We start from the raw sequence: 22,379 nt of genomic DNA, 5'->3' as shown, positions 1-22,379 counted from the left end.
CTAAAGGTGTGTTACTGTGCTCAATTTCTCGATAGTTTGTGTGTGAAACCTCTGTTGAGATGAAGGAAATTCTCATATTTCCGAAAGAGAATAGAAAATTGTGATTGCAGCACTTATTTTGTTCTGTTGCTTTTCATTGTTTTCAACAGTGCAATTATCAGAGTTTTTCTGTGTTGTTTACAGCTCGAGATGACCTTCAGCTATTTGGAAATACAAGGAGTCACATCCAGTAAACCTGGCCAAGTAAGTATCAGTGCTGAAAATCCTTACACTTTCATTATATACTTGAAATCAGTGGTGTTCAACTTGGCACTAAATATTAATGATTACCAACAAGCGATCTCGAAATGGTTTACCTACAGAGTACCAGCGGTATACACAAGCACTTACGTCATCACTATATCTAAGCATGGATCTGCAATGCAAGTTTTCGACATGCAGAGATAGCTAAATTAATGTTGAGCAAACATTTTTAAAAAAAAAATAAAAAACAGAGAAAGGTAGCTTTCAACATGACAGTAAAGGCAACTAAGAAATTTAAAATCATGAAAAACTCTTTAAAATACATGTCCGTCAAATGGACATTAGCTAACTCTCATCACACACACATTGCCTATCCTGTATTTTAACATCATCTTGAGTTCTTTTGGATCACTGATCGAAGGCTTAATGATCACTGAAAACCCATTACTGATGATCCTTCAAGTTTATTCCATGAGTATAGCAGCTAGACTGGTCAAACGTGGGGACAGCATTGCTGTTAGTTAGGAATGTTCTTTTATTTGCAAACCAATTCTCATCACACTGTTCTACATGTTCAGTCTGAGCAGGCGCAGGCTGGACAAACGTCCAGGGACCCAATACCCCACCTTGCTGTGAAAGATGTTAGCGGGAGGATGCCCACTTGAAATTGGAAGTAAAACTTCTGATCAAGAGGGACTGTCACTAGATCCCAAAACAGCTTGTACTTACTGACAAGCTTAAAATCAAGAAAATAATTAAAAAGTCTGGCAGAGGCAGCCTGCCTGGAATTAATTGTCGCTGCAGTTACCCAAAAGAGTGACTTAAGTACGTTCTTGGGCAGGAAAAGGGAGGAAGCAGGATGTTCTCATAGATCTATCAGCCCAAGAGTGCCAAGTGATTTTTTTAACATGCAACAGCCAGGGCACTTTGTGAAAATGATCATCCACCATAAGGTCTTGTTGTGCTAATGTATAGTGGGCTAGCTCAGGCGTAGTCCACAACCACCTCCAAAAGAGCAAAGGGCGAAGCCTTGTTTCTCTGCCAAGCATCTCAGGTTGTAGTGAAGCGGATGCACAGGGGTACTGGGGGAATCCTTATCCGACGAACCAAGGGGCTCAGTGGGGGGGACTTTGGGGTAACAAGCTAAGAGAGGGCTGAACAAGTTGAAGGATGTGCTCATATTCCTTCAGTAGGATATCAATTATGTCAAGGACGCAATTGCCCTCAGCAGATGTTGGCAATTAGTTAGGTTTCTTTGTTCTTACCTCTTCCCCCCTACCCCCCCCCCCCCCCACACACACACACCTCCACTCAGTGGCCTTCCTTTTTTCCATACGGGAACAGAGTACATGTCAATACAAAGTAGTAGTGCTGGTATCGATCCCTTAAAATCAGTCTCAATGCGGGAGAGTGGTAGATCATGTGAAGTCTGGATAGCGGGCACAGTACCTCTTAAACTGAAATTTCAGGTGGATGGCCAGCTTCCTGCGGGCTCCAACGGGCGTGGACGAGCCTGTACTAGAACCAGGCCTTGCCTGGGCACGTCCCGCTCAGCGACATGCTGTACGGTATTATATTTGATAATGGTGCCTCAAATCACACTTTGCGAAATTTGTCTCCACGTAAGGCTTTCTCAAATAAATCATCTATATTTCATCTTTGTTTTCTACCAGAAATATGACAGAAATTTTGGAAAGCATAATATCTTTACCCCAAGACAAATCTGCAGTACACTGCACCATGTGCACGTGGTCCCGTGTTTGTGCACAATATTTGCATCTCCCAGTGCAGACATAATGTGCTGCACTGGTTTTGAAGAGCACAATAAATATCGTGCGTCTGTCATGCACTGTTCTTTCCAGCAAGTGTGTGCTGCAGATGTTAGCATTTTCCTTTCGTTTCTAGAAGGCATGTTGACCCGTGAATTGTACTCCGAGTTCATTAATACTGTTTATAGAGCGGAGAGGCCGCTCTTATTAATTACTACCAAGTGCTAGACGCTAGGAATTACCCAGCCATATGTCTGGCGTTGTGCCATAGTGCGTTGTCTGTGTATGTGAGCAAAACAGTTTCTGGATGCGTCTGGAATTCTTTCAGTACATTCTTACAAATGCTGACTGGTCTGAAGGGCCTCTATGTTGGGGAAAGAAGGGGCCTGGATTTAACTTTACTTGGGACCAGTTGCTGTTGTGTGAGGGCCGAAGAGGGGATTCTTGTCAATTGTGCATAGTTGTTTTTTAAAATGTACAAGATCAGAGATGATGAGAGAATATAAGGGTTGTGAAATCTGTTTGCACCCTTGACAAGTTCCCTTACATTGCATTTACCTAAATGATTAGTACGGCATAACTTTTAAATGCCCTCCCTAGGGCCGTCAGAGTTACTTTTGATGCACAATCAACGCCCTGCCCTATACCTGACTTTGCTGCAGTGGAAATAACCTTCTGGCCCAAATCTTTGAAGTTGTTGAGAGACCCTGATTATGGACTCGACCTTGAGCCCTAATTACATCAACAAGGTAATTCCACAGTCGCTGGAAGTGCCAACACCAGACCACCTCAGGGTGGCAAAAATAATCTGAATACCTAAACCAGTTGCGGAGGGAAATCTTTCTGGTTTTACTTCCTCGAGGAGCTAACGTATATGCATCAGCGGAAAGACCAGAAGTATCATTCCTAACTAATACAGGATGCCTTTCACTGTTAGAATTCATTGCATATCTTTACAGTTTTAATGTTTACAATGTTTCCCCACTTATTACAATGTGATTTAAACAAAAAGGTTTTACCGAGGAACTCCGCATTTAAAAAAAATATTCTGGGACACCCTTTAGGTTAGTAATTGGTCCTCTCAGCTCCCATACGCAAGTACACGTTGTGTGGCACCAGTTGTCAAATTTCAGTACAGCTATCACATACTCTTGTCAGGTTCTTCCATGCCACAACCATTCTCAAATTCCAAAGTAATTTAGGATTTTTGGTGGGGGATCATCTTCCCATATTACCAATATCATATTGTTTTCCACCCCAGGAAAAGCAAAACTTCACTCCCATTATTCCAGAACGGTTTAGTACTCGGACAGGAATGTATAGTGTGCTGAAAACTATTCCACATACTGCAGCTCCGCAGACACTGATCTTTCTGTCAATACCCCATTTGACTCAGAAGGGAACATTTGCATCAAACCAGCGTTTTTGTAATCTGGGGTCTGTGACATCTACACAGGGAATTCGCAACTGATCAGAAAATTAAATATTAGTAGACTAATTAAGTATATATGCATGAAAAACTAAAATGTAAAAATTTTTAATGTTGTGTAAGCGTGAGACATTTTGAACATAAATTGGTGCAGTGCAAGAACAGCAAACAGAATCTGTCATAAGTTAGTTACCTTAATTGAAGCCTATTATGCAGCTGCAGAAAGACAGCTTGAAGTAGGAGCAGACAAGAAAATGATATGCTAGACCCCAGCTTATCGTTTTGTCTTTTAGAAGTAAATACGCATTTGGAAAAACTCCAATCTTCTCACTAAAATGTCAATTTCAGTTTTTTTGGTGTATGTTACCACATTTTGTAATTTGTGCATTTGTTTGATGTACACTTGTTTCTTTATTTTTGTGTAATTTTCTGAGGTTCAAACCATACAAATTAGTCTGGGGTCTCCGGCTTCCAACAGTGGTTCAGTGTTGGGTCAAGAGAGGTCAAAGGATTAAGAACCACTGTTAGAAACTGGGTCTCTAGTTGGCAGGGGTAGGCACCCTGCCCAAGTAGGGACCACAGTCCTAGACAGGGTAAGTCAGATACACACCCTAAATAGACCTATGCTCTCTCTCTGGTAGCTTGACACAGAGCAGGTAGGCTAAACTTAAGAGGCAATGTGAAAAGTATTTGTGCAACACTTAAGTTAGTAAAACAATGAAAAGACCACACAAAAAAGAATCAACACATGTTAGAAAAATAGATCTTAATTTAATTAACAAAACAAGATCAAAACAACAAACATCCAATCAGTAGAAGTTGAGATATGAATTTTTGAAGATTATCTGCAAATAACGTGCTTATAAATATAAAGTGCCAACCGGGGCTATTTTGTTGCGCTTGACTGGGGTAAGTCTGCAAGGTCAGCCCAACTGCAATGGAGTGCAGGTTGGATACAGGAGCCATGCAAGGCCAACTGCAAATAGTATCTTGGCCCAGGAATACATTGAGGAGAGAGGTGTCAAATGAGTCATTGTCGATCCTGGCGATGTAGGCGATGCATCGGTTCTGAGCCGCACAATCGGAGATGTGTCATTGGCGAACTACTGAGATGTAGGCAAAGCATCATCGTTGAGCTGCACAGCCGGCGATGCGATGTCCTCAAAGCAGCAGCAGTGGCAATGCATTGGCATCGAAGGGAGTTGCACTGGTTCAGACCAGCTCCCCGGTGACTGTGCGAGGGCTTAAACAGAGACAGCCAGGAAACCCACTTCCAAAGGCCCAGGATTGTATTGGCACCACTTGGCAGGGCAGGACTCACAGTTGACAGAGTCCAGAGGCTGTAGCAGGGTTGGAGAGATGCAGGCAGTCTTTGATGTTCCTGAGACTTCAGAGCAGGAGGCAAGCCAGAAAGCCTGTGGAGTCACTTTGGTTCTGGGGATGATGTGGGTCTAGCCCTTCTCACGCAGGCAAGAAGTTCAGCAGGCAGTGAGTCAGTATAGGCAAGAAACCAGACCTTCCAGGTCAGCAGTCCAACAAAGTAGCAATCTTGTAGCACAGGAGTCCTTCCTGGCAGATTATCCACAGGTCCAGAAGTGCACTGATTTCGTAGGGTCAGAAGTCCAGTTCTTATACCCAGAGGTGCTTTTGAAGTGGGAGTGACTTCACAAAGGGGCTTTGAAATGCAGACAGGTCCTCTCTTTCCTGCCCGGCTCAAGACACACTACAGAGGGGTATGTAGCTCTTTGTGTGAGGACAGGCACACCCCATTCTTGTGCAAGTGTCAGCTTCTCCTTCCCATCCTGCCCAGGATGGCCCATCACCCTGGTGATGGCCCATCAGTTTGTGACTGGCCCATCAGGCACATCTCAGCTCCCTTTGTGTGTGACTGTCTAGAGGGAATGCACAAAGTCCAACTATCACCCAACCTAGATGTGTTTTGGTGGCAGGCCGCAGGCACATAGGGCTTAAGAGCAGAAACATGCCAACTTTCTGAAATTGTCATTTTTAAAGTTGTAATCATAAATCCAACTTTACCATTAAGGAGGATTTGTTATTACAAGTCTATAGGTACCAAGCTCAACAGTCCTAGTCCTTCTCAGTCAGGAATTACACTTAATACATGTATTAAGGAATCCCCAATGTTATTCTGTATGAGGTGTAGGCTTCACAGTAGTGAAACAAGAATTTGGGAGTTTTTCACCACCAGGAGATGTAAAACTAAAAAGTATATGTCCTGCCTTCTACTTACAGTGCACCCTACCATATGGGCTACTTAGGTCCTACCTTAGGGGTGTTTAATGTGTAAGGAAATGAGAGTTTTGGGCTTGGCAAGGGGTTTTGAATGCCAAGTGGACATGTCAGTGAAACTGCACATATAGGCACTGCAGTAGCAGGCCTGAGTCATGTTTAAAGGGCTACTTAAGTGGGTGGCACAACCAGTGCTGCAGGCTTACAATAGCATTTAATTTACAGTCCCTGGGCAAATGTATTTCACTTTACTAGGGACTTATAAGTAAGTTAAATATGCCATTTATGGCTACACCAATTTTACCATGCTTTAGGGAAGTGCTTTAGGGAAGTGAGCACATGCACTTTAACACAGGTGAGCAGTGGTAAAGTGCCCAGAGTCCTAAGGCCAACAAAAACAGATCAGCAAACGTGAGGTGAGGCAGGCAAAAAGTGTAGGAGAAGACCACCGTAAGACTGTCAGATCTAACAACCACCATAATAAACACTATGTTTGATGGATTCCTTTAGGCAAAAAATCTGATTTTACCTCCACCTTCCGGTGACATGAGTGCTTCTTCCCAGTCTGGCAGCTCCATCCAGTCACACCATGCATTGTTCAGCAGTGCCTTTATACCGTCTCTATGTAGTTGTTCAAAGGCCAACCCAGGGATCCACTTTCCTAGCAATGCATGTGTCTTTAGGCAGCCTTTGGTTTTCTATGAGGTTGCTTATTAAGACATAGGAGTGGTGTCCTACCTTATGGATTAATCTACATGTCTCGCCTTCCAAGAACTTGTGGTCACTGGAGTTAGATCCTGTTGGTTCCTCTGTAGGTTTTTGCCAAAACGTCCTAATGCAAGGCTTCTATCCACATCTCAGCTACTTGTGGCATACCACAAAACTGGTAGGTTCTCATCAGGGGTCTGTGCTGCAACAAGCAGTTCTGTGTTACCTGATAATGTTCATAGAATCTAATTCCAAATACTACTAAACCAATTCCCTACTTTAGTAAGTCCTTTTCCAACCTTTTCCCATATTCCAGGTTCCTTTAGCTCTTCCAAATCTGTATTATCTCTTGTTAGGTTAGTAAGCATATTCCTAATCTTATTACTATTATCAGGAATGAATGTACAACAGTGGTGCTCATTAAGCATCCTACAGACTCCGCCACTTTTCGCTAAAAGAATGTGTAAAGCAAGCCGATTTTGAAGAGTCATAGCCCTCTCAGCAGCAAGTTCAGTATCCATCAGTAGTATAGCCCCTGTGAAGTTTGTCAGCATGTTATCCACAATAGTAGACAACTTTTGAATCTTTATGGAGTTTAAGATAACCCCCACTGAAGGAATTATGGCTCCAAATATATCACCTACGTCAGCAGCCGCTGTCTCCCTCTTTTGTCTAGTATGATGTAATTCAGACATTTTAGGAAACTTCTTCAATTCGTCAAATTGGTAAATCTTTGGGAAAACTATTCCCAAATAACATGTCCCATACCATCCCTTTGGAAGACGGTAATAAGCATTTAATCCACATATGTAATAGATCCAAGGGATCGCTGGATCCTGTCCATTTAACATGAACGTCCACTTACTCTGAAACAAAAACACATGTCTGCATCCACTCGTTCCCACAAATAAAGTGTCATGATCAGATTTTGGCCTATATATACAAAGCTTTCCTACGTGTAATGCATCTATAGCTAACTTGCCCTGTGTCTTTATTGCACTTTAAGCATGATCATTTGCAAAAGTTCTCTTTTCTATTCCCTTTTCTAGCCTTTCCTTTAACGCTTTTCTTGTATCATCAGTGTGATGTAAGAAGCTCTTCTCTACAGGCGTTAGTAAGCAGGTTAGATTATTGCGGTGCGCATAAGCTGTCCCAATTGTCAGTGTTGGCTCAAAGAAACCCCTAACTATTTTTATGTTATGTTTCTTAGCTGTTTTACTTAAAAACCCAATTATAGGCACAAAAGAAAACACTACATCTAGATTAGAATAGAATTATTGAACATGTTCTTGATCATAGAATCTTGTTAATAGCAAACTACAGCTTATTCCGTAGGTAAGCGGCAAACTATGACAAGTAACCCCTTCTTGTACTGATGAAGGAATCTTTGTGCACACATAGCAATTTTTCGCATCCATTGTTTCAACATACTCATTCAACAAGCGATAGAAAACATTAATAGATAGTTCCATTTTCATGTTAGTTCCCTCATGCAAATATTTCGTATCCTGCTCAAACTTCTCCCATGGTGTTAGTGTAGCAGTTTCAGGAGTTGAAGCACTGTTAGTCGCACTGTTATCCACCAATGGCATTCCCACAATCACACCTATAATTATTATTGCATACACAATACCCAAAATAACACTCAACCAACCACATATCCTACCCCTATTATCATTATTTCTAATGTTACTCATGATCTGTAAAGAATCAGAGAGCAGAATAATATAAATCAAGCAATCAACTTGAGGAAGATCTGAAGCTCTTTTTTTTTTCCCTTTGTGCAAAGTCTCTCTCTTGGCAAATATTTACAGCGTTTCACTCATTCTCAGGACCCTTTGTCAAATCAGGTTAGCAGCTTGTCATAATCGTTTTTTCAGAGTCAATTCAGGTTAACAGTGTCACATCCGGTAATTTATCAGTCTCCTTTTCCCAGGTTTCTCTCTCTATTTAATTTCAACTTAACACAGTCTCTTTCTATGGTTGAATTCAGGTGCCGTAGTATTGACCTGGAATTTCTCGATCAAAACAGAATGCCAAGAATTCTTGTTGCCACTCAGCTGAAGTTGCATATGCCCATTCAGGGCCTGCGTACCTTCTGTTTGCAATTCTCTTTCTTTTCAGTTTGCGGTCACCCTGTAACTCTCCTTCAATCAGATCTTCCTTCCTGGTTGTGTCGACTTCTTCCTCTATTGTTTTGTTAGGGATCACTCTCTCTTTTGCAGCTTGTGGCTCCGGCCAGTGATCTCCTATAAGTGTTTTCCTACTGCTCGGCCTTTCAGGATGTTGAACAGTGCCCTCCTCTTGTACTATGGTGTTTTCTCTTGATGGATCTTCAAGCGGCTCAGGAGGAGTCAGAACACTTTGACCTCCCTCTGCCTTACCTCCTTCGCTTTCCGGTTCTGTCAAAGGCTCGACTTCAAACCCGTATCCGTCTGCTTCTGGGAGAACCTCTTTTCGGGTCAGTTCTCCTGGTGCCTCATTTGAGATAGGCTCACTGTCACCCCTCTGGATCTCGTTTGCTGTTTGAGTGACTAAGCCGTCCTCAACGGGCTCTCCTTCAGTCTCAGTTCCCCTTTGATTACTCTCCGGCCCTGAGACTTCCTTTTCTGCAGCTGTTGTTCTTGACAACTCAAGTTCCTCATCAGTTGGACACGTCCCCTTCTTTGTGTGACTGGCATGGATCCAATTTGGAAGTCCTGCACATTTCACAGCAGTAGTAGCTGTCAGTATCACTTGATATGGCCCCTTCCAACGCAGCTCCAAACACGACTTCCTCACGTGTTTCTTGACAACAACCCAATCACCAGCTTTCAGGGTGTGACCTGGATCACTTATCAGTGGCAATGTGGTAGCTTCCACCTGGTGAGAGAAAGAGCGGACCACGTCAGCCAAGACCCTTGCAGTAGTCCAACACCATATCATCTGTGATATTCACAAGAGCATTTGCAGGCACTGCGGGCAATCTCATAGCTCGGTCCATAAGAATCTCTTGAGGAGACAGTCCTGTTTTCTTGTCAGGTGTATTTCTCATTGACATCAGCACTAAGGGCAATGCATCTGGCCATTTCAGATTTGTAGCTGCGCACATCTTTGCCATTCTCGACTTCAAGGTACCATTCATCTGCTCCACTAGTCCTGATGTAAACCTTGGCTAGGAATTTGAAACTGAAGAGAAATTGGCTGTCCTCATGAAGAGGCACCGAAAAGAATGCTTGAGACAGGTCCACAATCATGAACCACTCTGCATCACACGGAACCTGAAACATGATCACGGCTGGATTTGGCACTATGGGGCAACATTTTACCTCAATCTCATTGATTTTTCTCAAGGCTTGAACAATTTGAACTTTCCCACAAGGCTTTTTCAGACCCATTATTGGTGAATTACATGGGCTGCTCATCACTTCTCTCAAAACCCCTTGCTTCACAAAGTCTGCAATTATCTGCGTCACATGTATAAGGACATCTTGTGCCATGTGGTACTGCGGTACCTGAGGAAACACTGCATTTGGCTTTAACTCTACTTTGACTGGTTCCACACCTTTTATTAGTCCCACTTCCTTTCCTATCAGGTCCCACACTTTCTCTGTCACTGTTCCCTGTAATTCGGCTGGGAAGTCAGTCACTGTGAACATCGGGAAGAAGCTTATCAACGGGTACTCCTCATTGGCGGCTTCCGTCTCGGGCTCTAAGATCTGACCATCGTCCCCTTCATCATCACTGCTTGTCTGCACCTCAATTCCTTAATTGGAACATTTAATTGAACACTTCGTCTTACACAGTAAGTCTCGTCCCAGTAGGGATACGGGACTCGAGTCACAAACTACAAATCTATGTAATCCCTGGAAGGCACCAATTTCAACTTGGACCGGATCTGTAATCGGATTTGTCAGGAGCTGATTTGCTACTTTTATCACCTTTATGGTACGCCCTGAAAGTGGCAATTTCGGAACTTCTGCACTTCTGACTGTAAGGCGTGTAGCTCCTGTATCAACTAGGAACGAAACCTTGTGACCCATCCCTTTCCCTTGTACGTAGGGTCCCCTCTGATCTACTTCTAGGGACGCTGCAAGCCTGCACTCCTCACTATCTGAACAATCATCCTACCATTCATCATTTATTCCATCCTCACCACGCAATGGGAATTGTTGTACTGTATTGTTTTGACTCATTGTTTGACCGGTGACCTGTTGAGGAAGCATCCCCTGTTGCTGTCCCATTGGAGCTAATGATAACTGCATTTGCTGTCTAGGTACCATGGGTATCTGCTGTTGTACCTGCTGCATCTGTGTTGGTTGAACACGTGGCATTTGTATTTGCTGCATGGGCTGAAGACCCTGCATCTGCACCATATTATTCTGGAAGTTCAGATTTTGACCCCTTACTCTTGGACCCCTCACATTTTGAAATGTACCGACATCATTGCTTTGTTGAACAACACCATCCTGCACCATCATTGGGCACTCCCGCTTCCAGTGTCCCACGCCCCCGCACGCGTGACATGGTAACACCTTTTTCATCCCTTGCACATCATTCTGAACCACAACAGTATTCAAGTTTGGACCACGGTTCACAAAACCTCGTCAACCTCGACCTCTCGGTTGTGCCTAAAACATGCCATTTCCCCTGCGGTTGCTGCTGTACCATCTGCTGTACTCCGTTTCCCTGCATCCCTGCCTGAGCTGCTTTGATATGCATCACCATCACTTTCTCCTTCAACTTTCTCTGTTTCAGTTCAATCTCGTCACTGCAGTATTTCGCATACTGCAACACCTCATCAATCGGCTTCGCTTGCCAACAGATCAAATGATTTTTAATCATCTGGCCAATCGCTGGTCTCAGCCCTTCAACAAATCTGAACACAAGATGATTCATGTCCTTTGGTTCTATGACCTCAGTGCCACTATAGTGTTTGAATGCCTTCAACAACCTCTCATAGTAAGCATGTATCGACTCTGCCCTCCTGTGATGTTCGATCAATTTTCTGTCAATTAGTAGCTTTCGGCAACACCTTCTGCTTCAATAACTCAATCACCTTATGATAATACCTCATCACTGCAGAAGACCGTGCTCCAGTAATTGTATCCCTTGCCGGTTCCTCTGTCAGCCAATCCAGACCCCTCTTGCATTCAAGCCACAAATCTGCTGGAATTATGATCTCAAACAGGGTATTCAAGTCTTCCCAAAGACATTTAGCAAGCTTCACAAACCTGTCCGTCTGCTGATACCACTCTATTGGCTTCTCCCTTAGCCTGGGGTAGTCATTTGTGAATGACAGGATGTCACCTCTAGACCACTGTACATGGACCAGAACCCCTCCAGCTGTTTCTCTCATTGGTAACATTTTTATTGTCCCTGTGTCTGGTGCAGCTTTCACCTGCTTCGGTTCCGAGCAGTCACTTTTTTCTTTATCCTTTCTTTTTGCCCTTCTGCCTTCCCACTTCCCTAACGCTCCCCAAATTTGAGCGCTCTTTGAGGTGTGCCTTCATTCCAGTGGATCCCATGTGATCGAAATCTTTAGGTTCAAAGTCTAACCTATAGCTTCTCTTCAGATGTTAGTATTGTTTATGTCTATGCCGTATTTGTCTGCTAGGTTTGTGAACCTCTGATGCACCCTGCTCACTTCTTTGGTTATTTTGGGGCACAGAAACCTCGATTCTGCTTCCGTGTATGACTCTAGTCTGTTCACCCCCATCGTTCCTTCGACTAATTCTGTGGCTTCTACACCCAGCCTCACAAAATTCAGGTATTCCTCTCTTTCTGATCTTTCTTCAGTCACTGAAGTAGTCTGTGGAGTGTTGAGCTTGTCTAACCACTCGTTCAACTGTTGCGCTGTTAAGCCTTGCAACGAGACATTTCCAGATTGCATCATTGGTGTCTGTCGTATTTGTACTCCTTACCTGTGGGGTTAGTGTACCTAACCCTGTTTGCCTCATTGTCTCCAAAGGAACCCCAATCGGACTGAAGTCCAGCAAGGATCTAGATCTTTTAACTGTCTGTCCCCCTTATGTTATTCCCTGCGAATTTCCTGTAAACCCTCCTCTTATCGCCTCTTGAGTCATTACTCCCTGGTCACATGCACTAGGCTTAGCTTGCGCATACAGCGGTACTGGCGGACCAACAGTGATTGGCAATGATATAGCAGCTGGTGTCTGTCCAGTTCCCAAACCCTGTGGAGCATTAACTCCCATAGCTTGATTCATCATAGGTGCGGTAGCTACTAACTGCGGTCCTGCGAGCAATGTGTAACTTGAAACCACCTGTTGCTGTGTGTAAAGAAATGGCTCCCTGTTGCAGTTACCCCCCACTTTTTGCCTGATACTGATGCTGACTTGACTGAGAAGTGTGCTGGGACCCTGCTAACCAGGCCCCAGCACCAGTGTTCCTTCACCTAAAATGTACCATTGTATCCACAATTGGCACACCCTGGCATTCAGATAAGTCCCTTGTAACTGGTACTTCTAGTACCAAGGGCCCTGATGCCAAGAAAGGTCTCTAAGGGCTGCAGCATGTCTTATGCCACCCTAGAGACCCCTCACTCAGCACAGACACACTGCTTACAAGCCTGTGTGTGCTAGTGAGAACAAAATGAGTAAGTCGACATGGCACTCCCCTCAGGGTGCCATGCCAGCCTCTCACTGCCTATGCAGTATAGGTAAGACACCCCTCTAGCAGGCCTTACAGCCCTAAGGCAGGGTGCACTATACCATAGGTGAGGGTACCAGTGCATGAGCACTGTGCCCCTACAGTGTCTAAGCAAAACCTTAGACATTGTAAGTGCAGGGTAGCCATAAGAGTATATGGTCTGGGAGTCTGTTTTACACGAACTCCACAGCACCATAATGGCTACACTGAAAACTGGGAAGTTTGGTATCAAACTTCTCAGCACAATAAATGCACACTGATACCAGTGTACATTTTATTGTAAAATACACCACAGAGGGCACCTTAGAGGTGCCCCCTGAAACTTAACCAACTATCTGTGTAGGCTGACTGGTTCCAGCAGCCTGCCACACTAGAGACATGTTGCTGGCCCCATGGGGAGAGTGCCTTTGTCACTCTGAGGCCAGTAACAAAGCCTGCACTGGGTGGAGATGCTAACACCTCCCCCAGGCAGGAGCTGTGACACCTGGCGGTGAGCCTCAAAGGCTCACCCCTTTGTCACAGCCCAGCAGGGCACTCCAGCTTAGTGGAGTTGCCCGCCCCCTCCGGCCACGGCCCCCACTTTTGGCGGCAAGGCTGGAGGGAACAAAGAAAGCAACAAGGAGGAGTCACTGGCCAGTCAGGACAGCCCCTAAGGTGTCCTGAGCTGAAGTGACTCTAACTTTTAGAAATCCTCCATCTTGCAGATGGAGGATTCCCCCAATAGGGTTAGGATTGTGACCCCCTCCCCTTGGGAGGAGGCACAAAGAGGGTGTACCCACCCTCAGGGCTAGTAGCCATTGGCTACTAACCCCCCAGACCTAAACACGCCCTTAAATTTAGTATTTAAGGGCTACCCTGAACCCTAGAAAATTAGATTCCTGCAACTACAAGAAGAAGGACTGCCTAGCTGAAAACCCCTGCAGAGGAAGACCAGAAGACGACAACTGCCTTGGCTCCAGAAACTCACCGGCCTGTCTCCTGCCTTCCAAAGATCCTGCTCCAGCGACGCCTTCCAAAGGGACCAGCGACCTCGACATCCTCTGAGGACTGCCCCGGCTTCGAAAAGACAAGAAACTCCCGAGGACAGCGGACCTGCTCCAAGAAAAGCTGCAACTTTGTTTCCAGCAGCTTTAAAGAACCCTGCAAGCTCCCCGCAAGAAGCGTGAGACTTGCAACACTGCACCCGGCGACCCCGACTCGGCTGGTGGCGATCCAACACCTCAGGAGGGACTCCAGGACTACTCTAAGACTGTGAGTACAAAAACCTGTCCCCCCTGAGCCCCCACAGCGCCGCCTGCAGAGGGAATCCCGAGGCTTCCCCTGACCGCGACTCTTTGAACCTCAAGTCCCGACGCCTGGGAGAGACCCTGCACCCGCAGCCCCCAGGACCTGAAGGACCGGACTTTCACTGGAGAAGTGACCCCCAGGAGTCCCTCTCCCTTGCCCAAGTGGAGGTTTCCCCGAGGAACCCCCCCCTTGCCTGCCTGCAGCGCTGAAGAGATCCCGAGATCTCTCATAGACTAACATTGCGAACCCGACGCCTGTTTCTACACTGCACCCGGCCGCCCCCGCGCTGCTGAGGGTGAAATTTCTGTGTGGACTTGTGTCCCCCCCGGTGCCCTACAAAACCCCCCTGGTCTGCCCTCCGAAGACGCGGGTACTTACCTGCAAGCAGACCGGAACCGGGGCACCCCCTTCTCTCCATTCTAGCCTATGTGTTTTGGGCACCACTTTGAACTCTGCACCTGACCGGCCCTGAGCTGCTGGTGTGGTGACTTTGGGGTTGCTCTGAACCCCCAACGGTGGGCTACCTTGGACCAAGAACTGAACCCTGTAAGTGTCTTACTTACCTGGTAAAACTAACAAAAACTTACCTCCCCCAGGAACTGTGAAAATTGCACTGTGTCCACTTTTAAAACAGCTATTTGTCAATAACTTGAAAAGTATACATGCAATTTTTATGATTTAAAGTTCCTAAAGTACTTACCTGCAATACCTTTCGAATGAGATATTACATGTAGAATTTGAACCTGTGGTTCTTAAAATAAACTAAGAAAAGATATTTTTCTATATAAAAACCTATTGGCTGGATTTGTCTCTGAGTGTGTGTACCTCATTTATTGTCTATGTGTATGTACAACAAATGCTTAACACTACTCCTTGGATAAGCCTACTGCTCGACCACACTACCACAAAATAGAGCATTAGTATTATCTATTTTTACCACTATTTTACCTCTAAGGGGAACCCTTGGACTCTGTGCATGCTATTCCTTACTTTGAAATAGCACATACAGAGACAACTTCCTACACTGTGGCAGCAATTGTGGAGTTGGCTCGATCTGCACTAATTTTGATCTCGTCTATACCTGATCCGGTACCATCAAATTCGTAGTTGTCTCCAATACTGGGACATCAGGATAGAGCCTCTGAATTGGTGGCGGCTGCAACTGTATCTGCATGTCTGGTGCAGTGGATACACTGACACCATTCTGTATCGGGACTGTATTGCTTGTCTGTACTGTATCCATGATTCCCTTACTTTGTGTCGGATCCTCAGGACCCGCACTAGTACTTGGTCCGTTATCATTCATTGCATAAGGTGGCGGTCGCTCATGTAACAACTGATTAAGAAATTCAGCATCGTCTGAATCGTCTGTCTCTGCCCAAGATTTCTGAGTCTCCTTTGGCTTACTAGAGCCCTTGTCTGTTTTCCCAGTGGCCTTCTTTCCCTGTGCTTCGGCTTCTTGAGTTATTGCCGGAAACAGTCTAACTCCGTCTACTATTCCCCTTCTCCACATCTTGGTCTCATTATCCCATCTAGCCTCCGCTAGAGTCTTTTCTGCCCTTATCATTCTCCTCACAAATTTCTGCTGCCTCTGTTGTATGGCCATTAAATCCCAAATTACCAATGCCTCAAACTCAGCTGGTCTCGGAGGCGGTTTTTGCTCACTGAACACCCTCCGCAAATTTTCCAAAATCCTTATATTAAACGTTCTGTACTCCGGAAACGCCAAACATCCCTCCTTTTCTGTCATTTTGCACCACTGCTTTAACCAAAGGCATGGCGTGACTCCCTTCTCCTCCATTACGGTATAAGCCAGAGTATCCTCTGGCGGTGTAGGCTCCCCCACACTCGCTATAATGCATGTGTCTCCCCTCAAGGCACTCTTTAGAGCCTTGAAAAACTTCATTTTTGCGTCTTTTATTTTGCTTTAGAATCTAATCAGGAAGTGACTTTTAATTCCCAGAACACCCTTCACCTACCTTCTCAACCAATTGCCTCTCACGGACCGCTGCCAATCCGTGCGTGACCCCTCTCGACAACTGACCTATCCCAGCGTGGCTCCAATGACGTCACCCTCACACACTCTGCAGCTGACAAAGTCTTGCGGCTTGTCTTCCTCACTCTAAATCCACACAAAACGAATGCAGTATATTGCGAGCACCTCAACAATAAAACCCAAATTTGCCGGTTTACTACAGGAAGGGTAACACAATCGCTTCAGATCTTTACAGAGATTTCACTTGAAGCCTCGGCCGCTACTCTCTCCTTCTCAGATACCACACCCGCAAGCAGAATTCGACCCGCAAATCCTACTCTCGACTTGTCAGTGGTTCGTTCTAGTGCACTTTAGAACTTGCCAAATCTCCATCGAAGGTTTCACTCACACATTTGACTCAAACTCGACTCGTCAACCACGCCCGATTGACCTATTAAACTGCACAAATTACAACATAAACCAAGTGTCTCATACACTTATCAATATACTCCGGAGTCTTGGACCACGACGGGTCCGTACATCACCAACAACCACGTGGACAATTTATAAGCACAAAGCGCCACACTCACATGAAGTTCGCCGACTTCCCTACTCTCATACTGCGGAGTACGCCCACTCCTACTAAAACATTACCTGGCCTAAAGCCTCACAAACTTCACAAATCACCTGCGATATGCATAAGCTGAGCAAGTGCAAATTCTACACCACACAAGCTAGAACGCCGAGAACAAACCCAACTCACTTAGGCAAGCTCTGAGATTCCGGGAAAGTCATGGGGAATTTAGGGACACATCATACCTCCAAATTGCATTATTTCAAAAACACTTTAAACAATGGCCCCTTGTCCTAGGGCCCCCAAAGGGCCAAACCGTCCTCTGCTACCAGAACTGTTAATGCGCCCCTTACTAACTATTTTACTTATTCTGGGACTTGTTTTAGGCCGATGAATCTTTTGACCCTGATTGAAGACACCTTAGGACGAGATAACTAATCAACATGTCAGTCAATAAGTCAATAACGTCATCAATAAGACTCGGAAACCACCATGACCTTTTAGTCATGAATAACCACACCAATTTAGTATGATTTTATGATGTTTATTCCCTATTGATTACAATTCTACTAATAGGTTTATTAGTCTCAAAACCATGAAACACATCAACATTGTTATAATATGGCAACTCGAATAAGATTTCATCAAAGCAAAGATCATGAACATTAGAACATAGCACGACGTCAACATGGATTAACCTTAGCAGAGTATTATTCAAGAAAGCATTGATTCAGTCATTTGTCTATTTGCGTCTGTTTAGTGAATACCTTAACCTACCCACGAATCAGCATTGGCATGTTGGGCTTCATGCAAAACAATTTTGTAACACAAATTTAGAAAAAACATCTGAACTCTATGGTCTCTATCAAAAGAAGCAGTTGGTACATTGAAAGGAAAGGCAAACAGTCCATTACAATTTCATCATCATACAGTTACCCTCCGTAATGGGTCAGCATACAGCGTCAATCTTCGTCCTCAGGACATCAGTTGATTCGCCATCAGCCAGGGAATTCAGTAAGACGGGGTAAGAAGAGACACTTCCCTTATAAGGAGAAGAAGTATGAACGGGCAAGATAAGGGTGAGGATGGTTTAAGAATAAGATGGCAAAGTCTTTAGGCAAAGTGACGTAGTGGCTGGGTAATAGCAAGAGTAGTTCGCAATGGCCTCTCCTCTCCTCGTGTCAAAGGTTTTTATCCCTTTTCTGTTGTACAATCCCCTAATTCCTCATTGGTCAGGTTTGGCGCACCATTATCTCCGTCCAGTAATTTATCAGTGTTACTATCAAAATTTGTCACCTCATAACAGTTCTCACGTAGTTTATTGGTTCTTGTGATTGACGTCTTCAATGGGTAGAATGTCCGGTATGATTTCATACTCTCGTGGTCCTCTCGCATCCCTAGTCAGTAGTTCCATTGTCTATACCGGTTTAGGCGACCTTATACCTGATACTAGCCTACACTGTTGCATTCAGCAAAAACGTTTCCTTGAGCAAGTCGAATTTCATGAGAACGGATCTACTACGGTTACATACATCCTCTAGCTTTGGAAAAGTACGAGTACATGTCCTTCAGCAAGTCAGCACACTGCACGTTAGAAAAACACTTTTAATATGAAACCGGGCAGCTAGGCCCCGACTCATGCTAACTAAGGCCTAGTGATTTATTAGCAAATCCTTAATATACAGCTCTTAATTCAAAATCATACATTAATACATTAATTCTTCATTATCAGTAAATTTCATTATTCATCGTATATATTGGTGGCCACTCCCCGTGGGCACATTTCGAGCACACATTTAGCAAAAACACATTCATATATTTTCTAGGCGGGATTATTATGCATTAGTTCATAAACATATCATGTTATTTTTCATTATAAAGCTATGCTCCCACAAAAGATACTGTAGATCTGAGACTAATGAACGTAAACAGTAGGTGTTCCCACTTAGGAAGCCGGTCACTATTAAATACCATTCTGTTTCTTATACGAAAAGTAATATTTCTGGGAAATAATATACTCACTGAGATCTTTTAGTGGCTGGAAGACAGAGACATCGCGGTGAAAACGTCTTACCTTTATTATCAGAGTAAAGTTAAAGATTCTTAAAAAGTCTATGAATGTCAGACCTTCATTCAGACCCTGGCAGGTGGACCTCCCTCTGCCAAGGTGTAAATACTGTTCTACCGAATACAGGCCAGTGGCAGAGGTAGTTACAACTCCAATCACATGATACTTTACTCCCTTCTGCCACTGGCAGCCGAATTACAAACTCACACAATGTTTGGATTGAGTGGTAGCATTTGGCACCCAGGTTTCACATGACCTTGTGATGCAGAATTTTGATGGTGTGGAGGCGGTTGCCATTCTTCGCCCTAGAGATTGTTCATAAAGTCCATGAGGATTTGACCTGCTGCATATAGGGGAATGTATGATGGAACGATGCATGCGCCAACCACGCATGCCTGAACAGTGTGGTTGGAACAATGTCTGCATTGTTTCCACGCTTGCCTTTACCACACATGCCTTTACAATGAATTATCGTTGTAAAGGCATGCTAGTAAATGTATGTGTGGAACGGCATGCATGGGTTTTGTATGCCACCCCCAACCCGCCCTATAAACACAACTACCCGAGCCCCCCACCTGCCCTAAAACACAACTACCGACCCCCACCCACAAAATAAAACAACCCTGACCCCCCACCCACCCCAAAAATAAAACTGCCCGACTCCCCCACCTGCCCCTAAAAACTACCCCGATACCCACCACCCGCCCTGAGCCCTAAACCCTACCCCAACCGCCCTAAAAACAACCAACCCCCACCCCCAGAAAAAACTAACCAGCCCCTAAAAACATAATAACCCTGAACCCCACCCCTAAACACCTGCCCCCCACCCACCCTAAAAACAAAATTACCCCGACCGCCCACCCCTGCCCTAAAAACAAAACTAGCCCCAACCCCCCACCAGCCCTCAAAAACCCAACCACCCTAAACACAAAATTACCTCAACTCCTCACCCCGCCCCTTAAAACCCGACCCCTCCACCTGCCCCTAAATACAAAATTACCCCGACCGTAAAATCCTGCCCCAAACCCGCCCTAAATAAAGAATTGCCCCCACCTCTAAAAACAAAATTACCCCAACCTCCCACCCCTGCCCCGAAAAACAAAATTACCCTGACTGTAAAAACCCGCCCCCACCCCCCTAAATACAAAATTACCCCGACCACCCACCCTGCCCCTAAAAACAAAATTACCCCGACTCCCCCACCCGCCCCTAAAAAACCACCCCCACCTACCCAAAATACTAAATTACCCTCACTCGCCGCCCCGCTCCTAAAACAAAATTACGCAGACCCCGCCCCTTAAAACCAGACCCCTCCTAAATACAAAATCACCCCAACCCGCATCTAGAAACCTGCCCCCCACCTGCCCTAAATACAAAATTACCCCACTCCCCCACTCCTAAAAAATAAAATTAGCTGACCCACCACCCCGCCCCTAAACATCCAACCCCCCCAGCCCTGCTTACCTGACCGCGTCCTCTCTCAATGCTAACTCCCTTTTTCTCTGCCTTAATCACACATGTGCGTTGTTCAGCACATGCGTGTTTAAGGCAGAGAAAAAGGGAGTTGTTGTTCTGTTAAGTGTGGTTACGGCATCGCGGTAAATGTATCTCATTGTATTTTCCACGTTGTAAGGGATGTTTCCCCATATAGGGAGATTTCCCCACGACCTGAGTATCACAAAACACACTGGAGTGAGCCCACGGATTGCCTTGCCTGGACAAAATGGTCCAAAGAAAGTTGGTGCAAATGGCTTAAATTAGTATAGGCCATCAGAGCACATATTGAGATTGAAGAAACCTGGCCACAATCACTAAATATTATCCCCCCCACCCCCCACAGAGTTCTTAAACTTTCACTGTTTCAGTATTGATTTCTTGGCAATCAGCGCTGTTGTCATGATACTAGGCTTAGAGAAGTGGGCTATTTTTCTATTCTAAAAAATGCAGTGCTACAGTTCTGTAAGTTCTTTGTCCATTAAATGGCAAGAGTAGAGGCCTTTGGAGACTGGCTCCGGGAATTGACATTCTGCCCAAAGACCTAAGTTCCACCAGCTATTTCCACTGACAAATACGTTGACCCTTTGTTTTCCAGCTTTGAATTTCAGCCAGTTTGCTTTTGGTTAGAGCTTAATTGATGGTAGGCAATAAAAAAGCCTCACCAGCATCATTGTACCATCAGTGTAGGTGTAGAATTCCAGATTTTTTAAAACGTATTCCTACAGGTACCCACACGTCTAAAAATGTACATGTGTGTAATTTCTACACCTTGAAACATTCCATATATAGACTTTTGAGGCAAAAGGTGCATTTGCGTGGTTTAGATTTTTTCTTTCTTTGCAGGTAAAAGAAAATCCCCAATGAACTCCCCTTTTCTGCTCGCCCGTTAAATGTTTCCTTCCCAGGGTCACACAAGACAACCTTTTCCTTCTACCATTAACTGAGTGAAACTACATTGATGGGTTTGCAAATTCCGACAAACCCTATCAGTTTGAGTGCTCACCTGTTTTCTCAGGTACAACTTGCCTGGAATGTCCAAAACCTAGTTTTTATCCCCAAATTTGACAGTGTGAGACTTTCTAATTTGCAGGGACATCATAGTACCAATTGTGATTCTTTGATTCGTGATTGGAATTTTGATGTTGAAAATGTTGTAGCTGCACAAATAGATTTACGAGTCAAAGTCTTGCCCTATGAAACTCTACACCTACGTACTCAAGGATGTTCCCTGTTGTCTCTGTGCGCGCTCAGGAAGGTTGCCGTCTGGCTAAAGGTTTATTTGAGCCAAACAAGACTTACCTTCCCAGCAAGACAAAGCTCACTCATGGAGACAAGAAACCTGTTCAAGTCAGCTGTAGGTTAACATCCTTAGTCAGAATATTTTGTTTGGTTTCAGTTATGTTTCTATGATGTTACGGTTAGAAGGACTGTGAAGCTGACCAGCCTTTTTTACATGAAACTGTGGTGAAAAAAGGCCCATTTGATTTTATTAATAAATGTATATTAATATATGTACACTAATATGTACTATGAGACCTAGAGAAGGTGGCTCTTGAAATGCGGTGAAAGGGGGGAGGAGTAGTAGCTGTCAATTTCTCTCACCTCAAGCTATTGGCTGTGTGATGTGTCATTCCATGTCTTATGGAGTGCGTGCATTGCAAATACATAAAAGACTATTTTACATCTGACAAATATACTCAGTCATCACATGTCCATTTCTATATGTCATTCGTTTATCTCTTTATAAATCTGTGCGCAGAATTCAACTTCTTTATTTTTTTCTGGTGTAGACCTTTTTTAATGTTTTTGTCAGGACTTAGTTGAAAGCCTGACCAAAAGCCTTATTGCTTTTCTATGTTCACAAATCAGTATGGCCTTACTCAAAATGGAGCTCATCTCAACTGTGCCTTTTTAGATCAAGCATAGCAGTG

General features: G+C 44.5%; 1 protein-coding gene across 1 annotated transcript in view; it reads left to right on the top strand.

Annotated features, from left to right (window-relative positions):
- Positions 1–22,379, top strand: part of CARMIL1 (capping protein regulator and myosin 1 linker 1) — a 993,695-nt gene that overhangs the window by 301,645 nt on the left and 669,671 nt on the right. The window contains exon 4 of the mRNA XM_069218803.1: positions 184–243. Within this exon, the coding sequence (XP_069074904.1) occupies positions 184–243 (60 nt within the window). The remainder of the gene's footprint in view (positions 1–183; positions 244–22,379) is intronic.

Source organism: Pleurodeles waltl, chromosome 2_1, assembly GCF_031143425.1.
Source record: "Pleurodeles waltl isolate 20211129_DDA chromosome 2_1, aPleWal1.hap1.20221129, whole genome shotgun sequence".
In the NCBI taxonomy this organism is placed as follows: domain Eukaryota; kingdom Metazoa; phylum Chordata; class Amphibia; order Caudata; family Salamandridae; genus Pleurodeles; species Pleurodeles waltl.
Note: the sequence above shows the minus strand (reverse complement) of the source record. Positions and strands in the feature narration are given on the sequence as shown.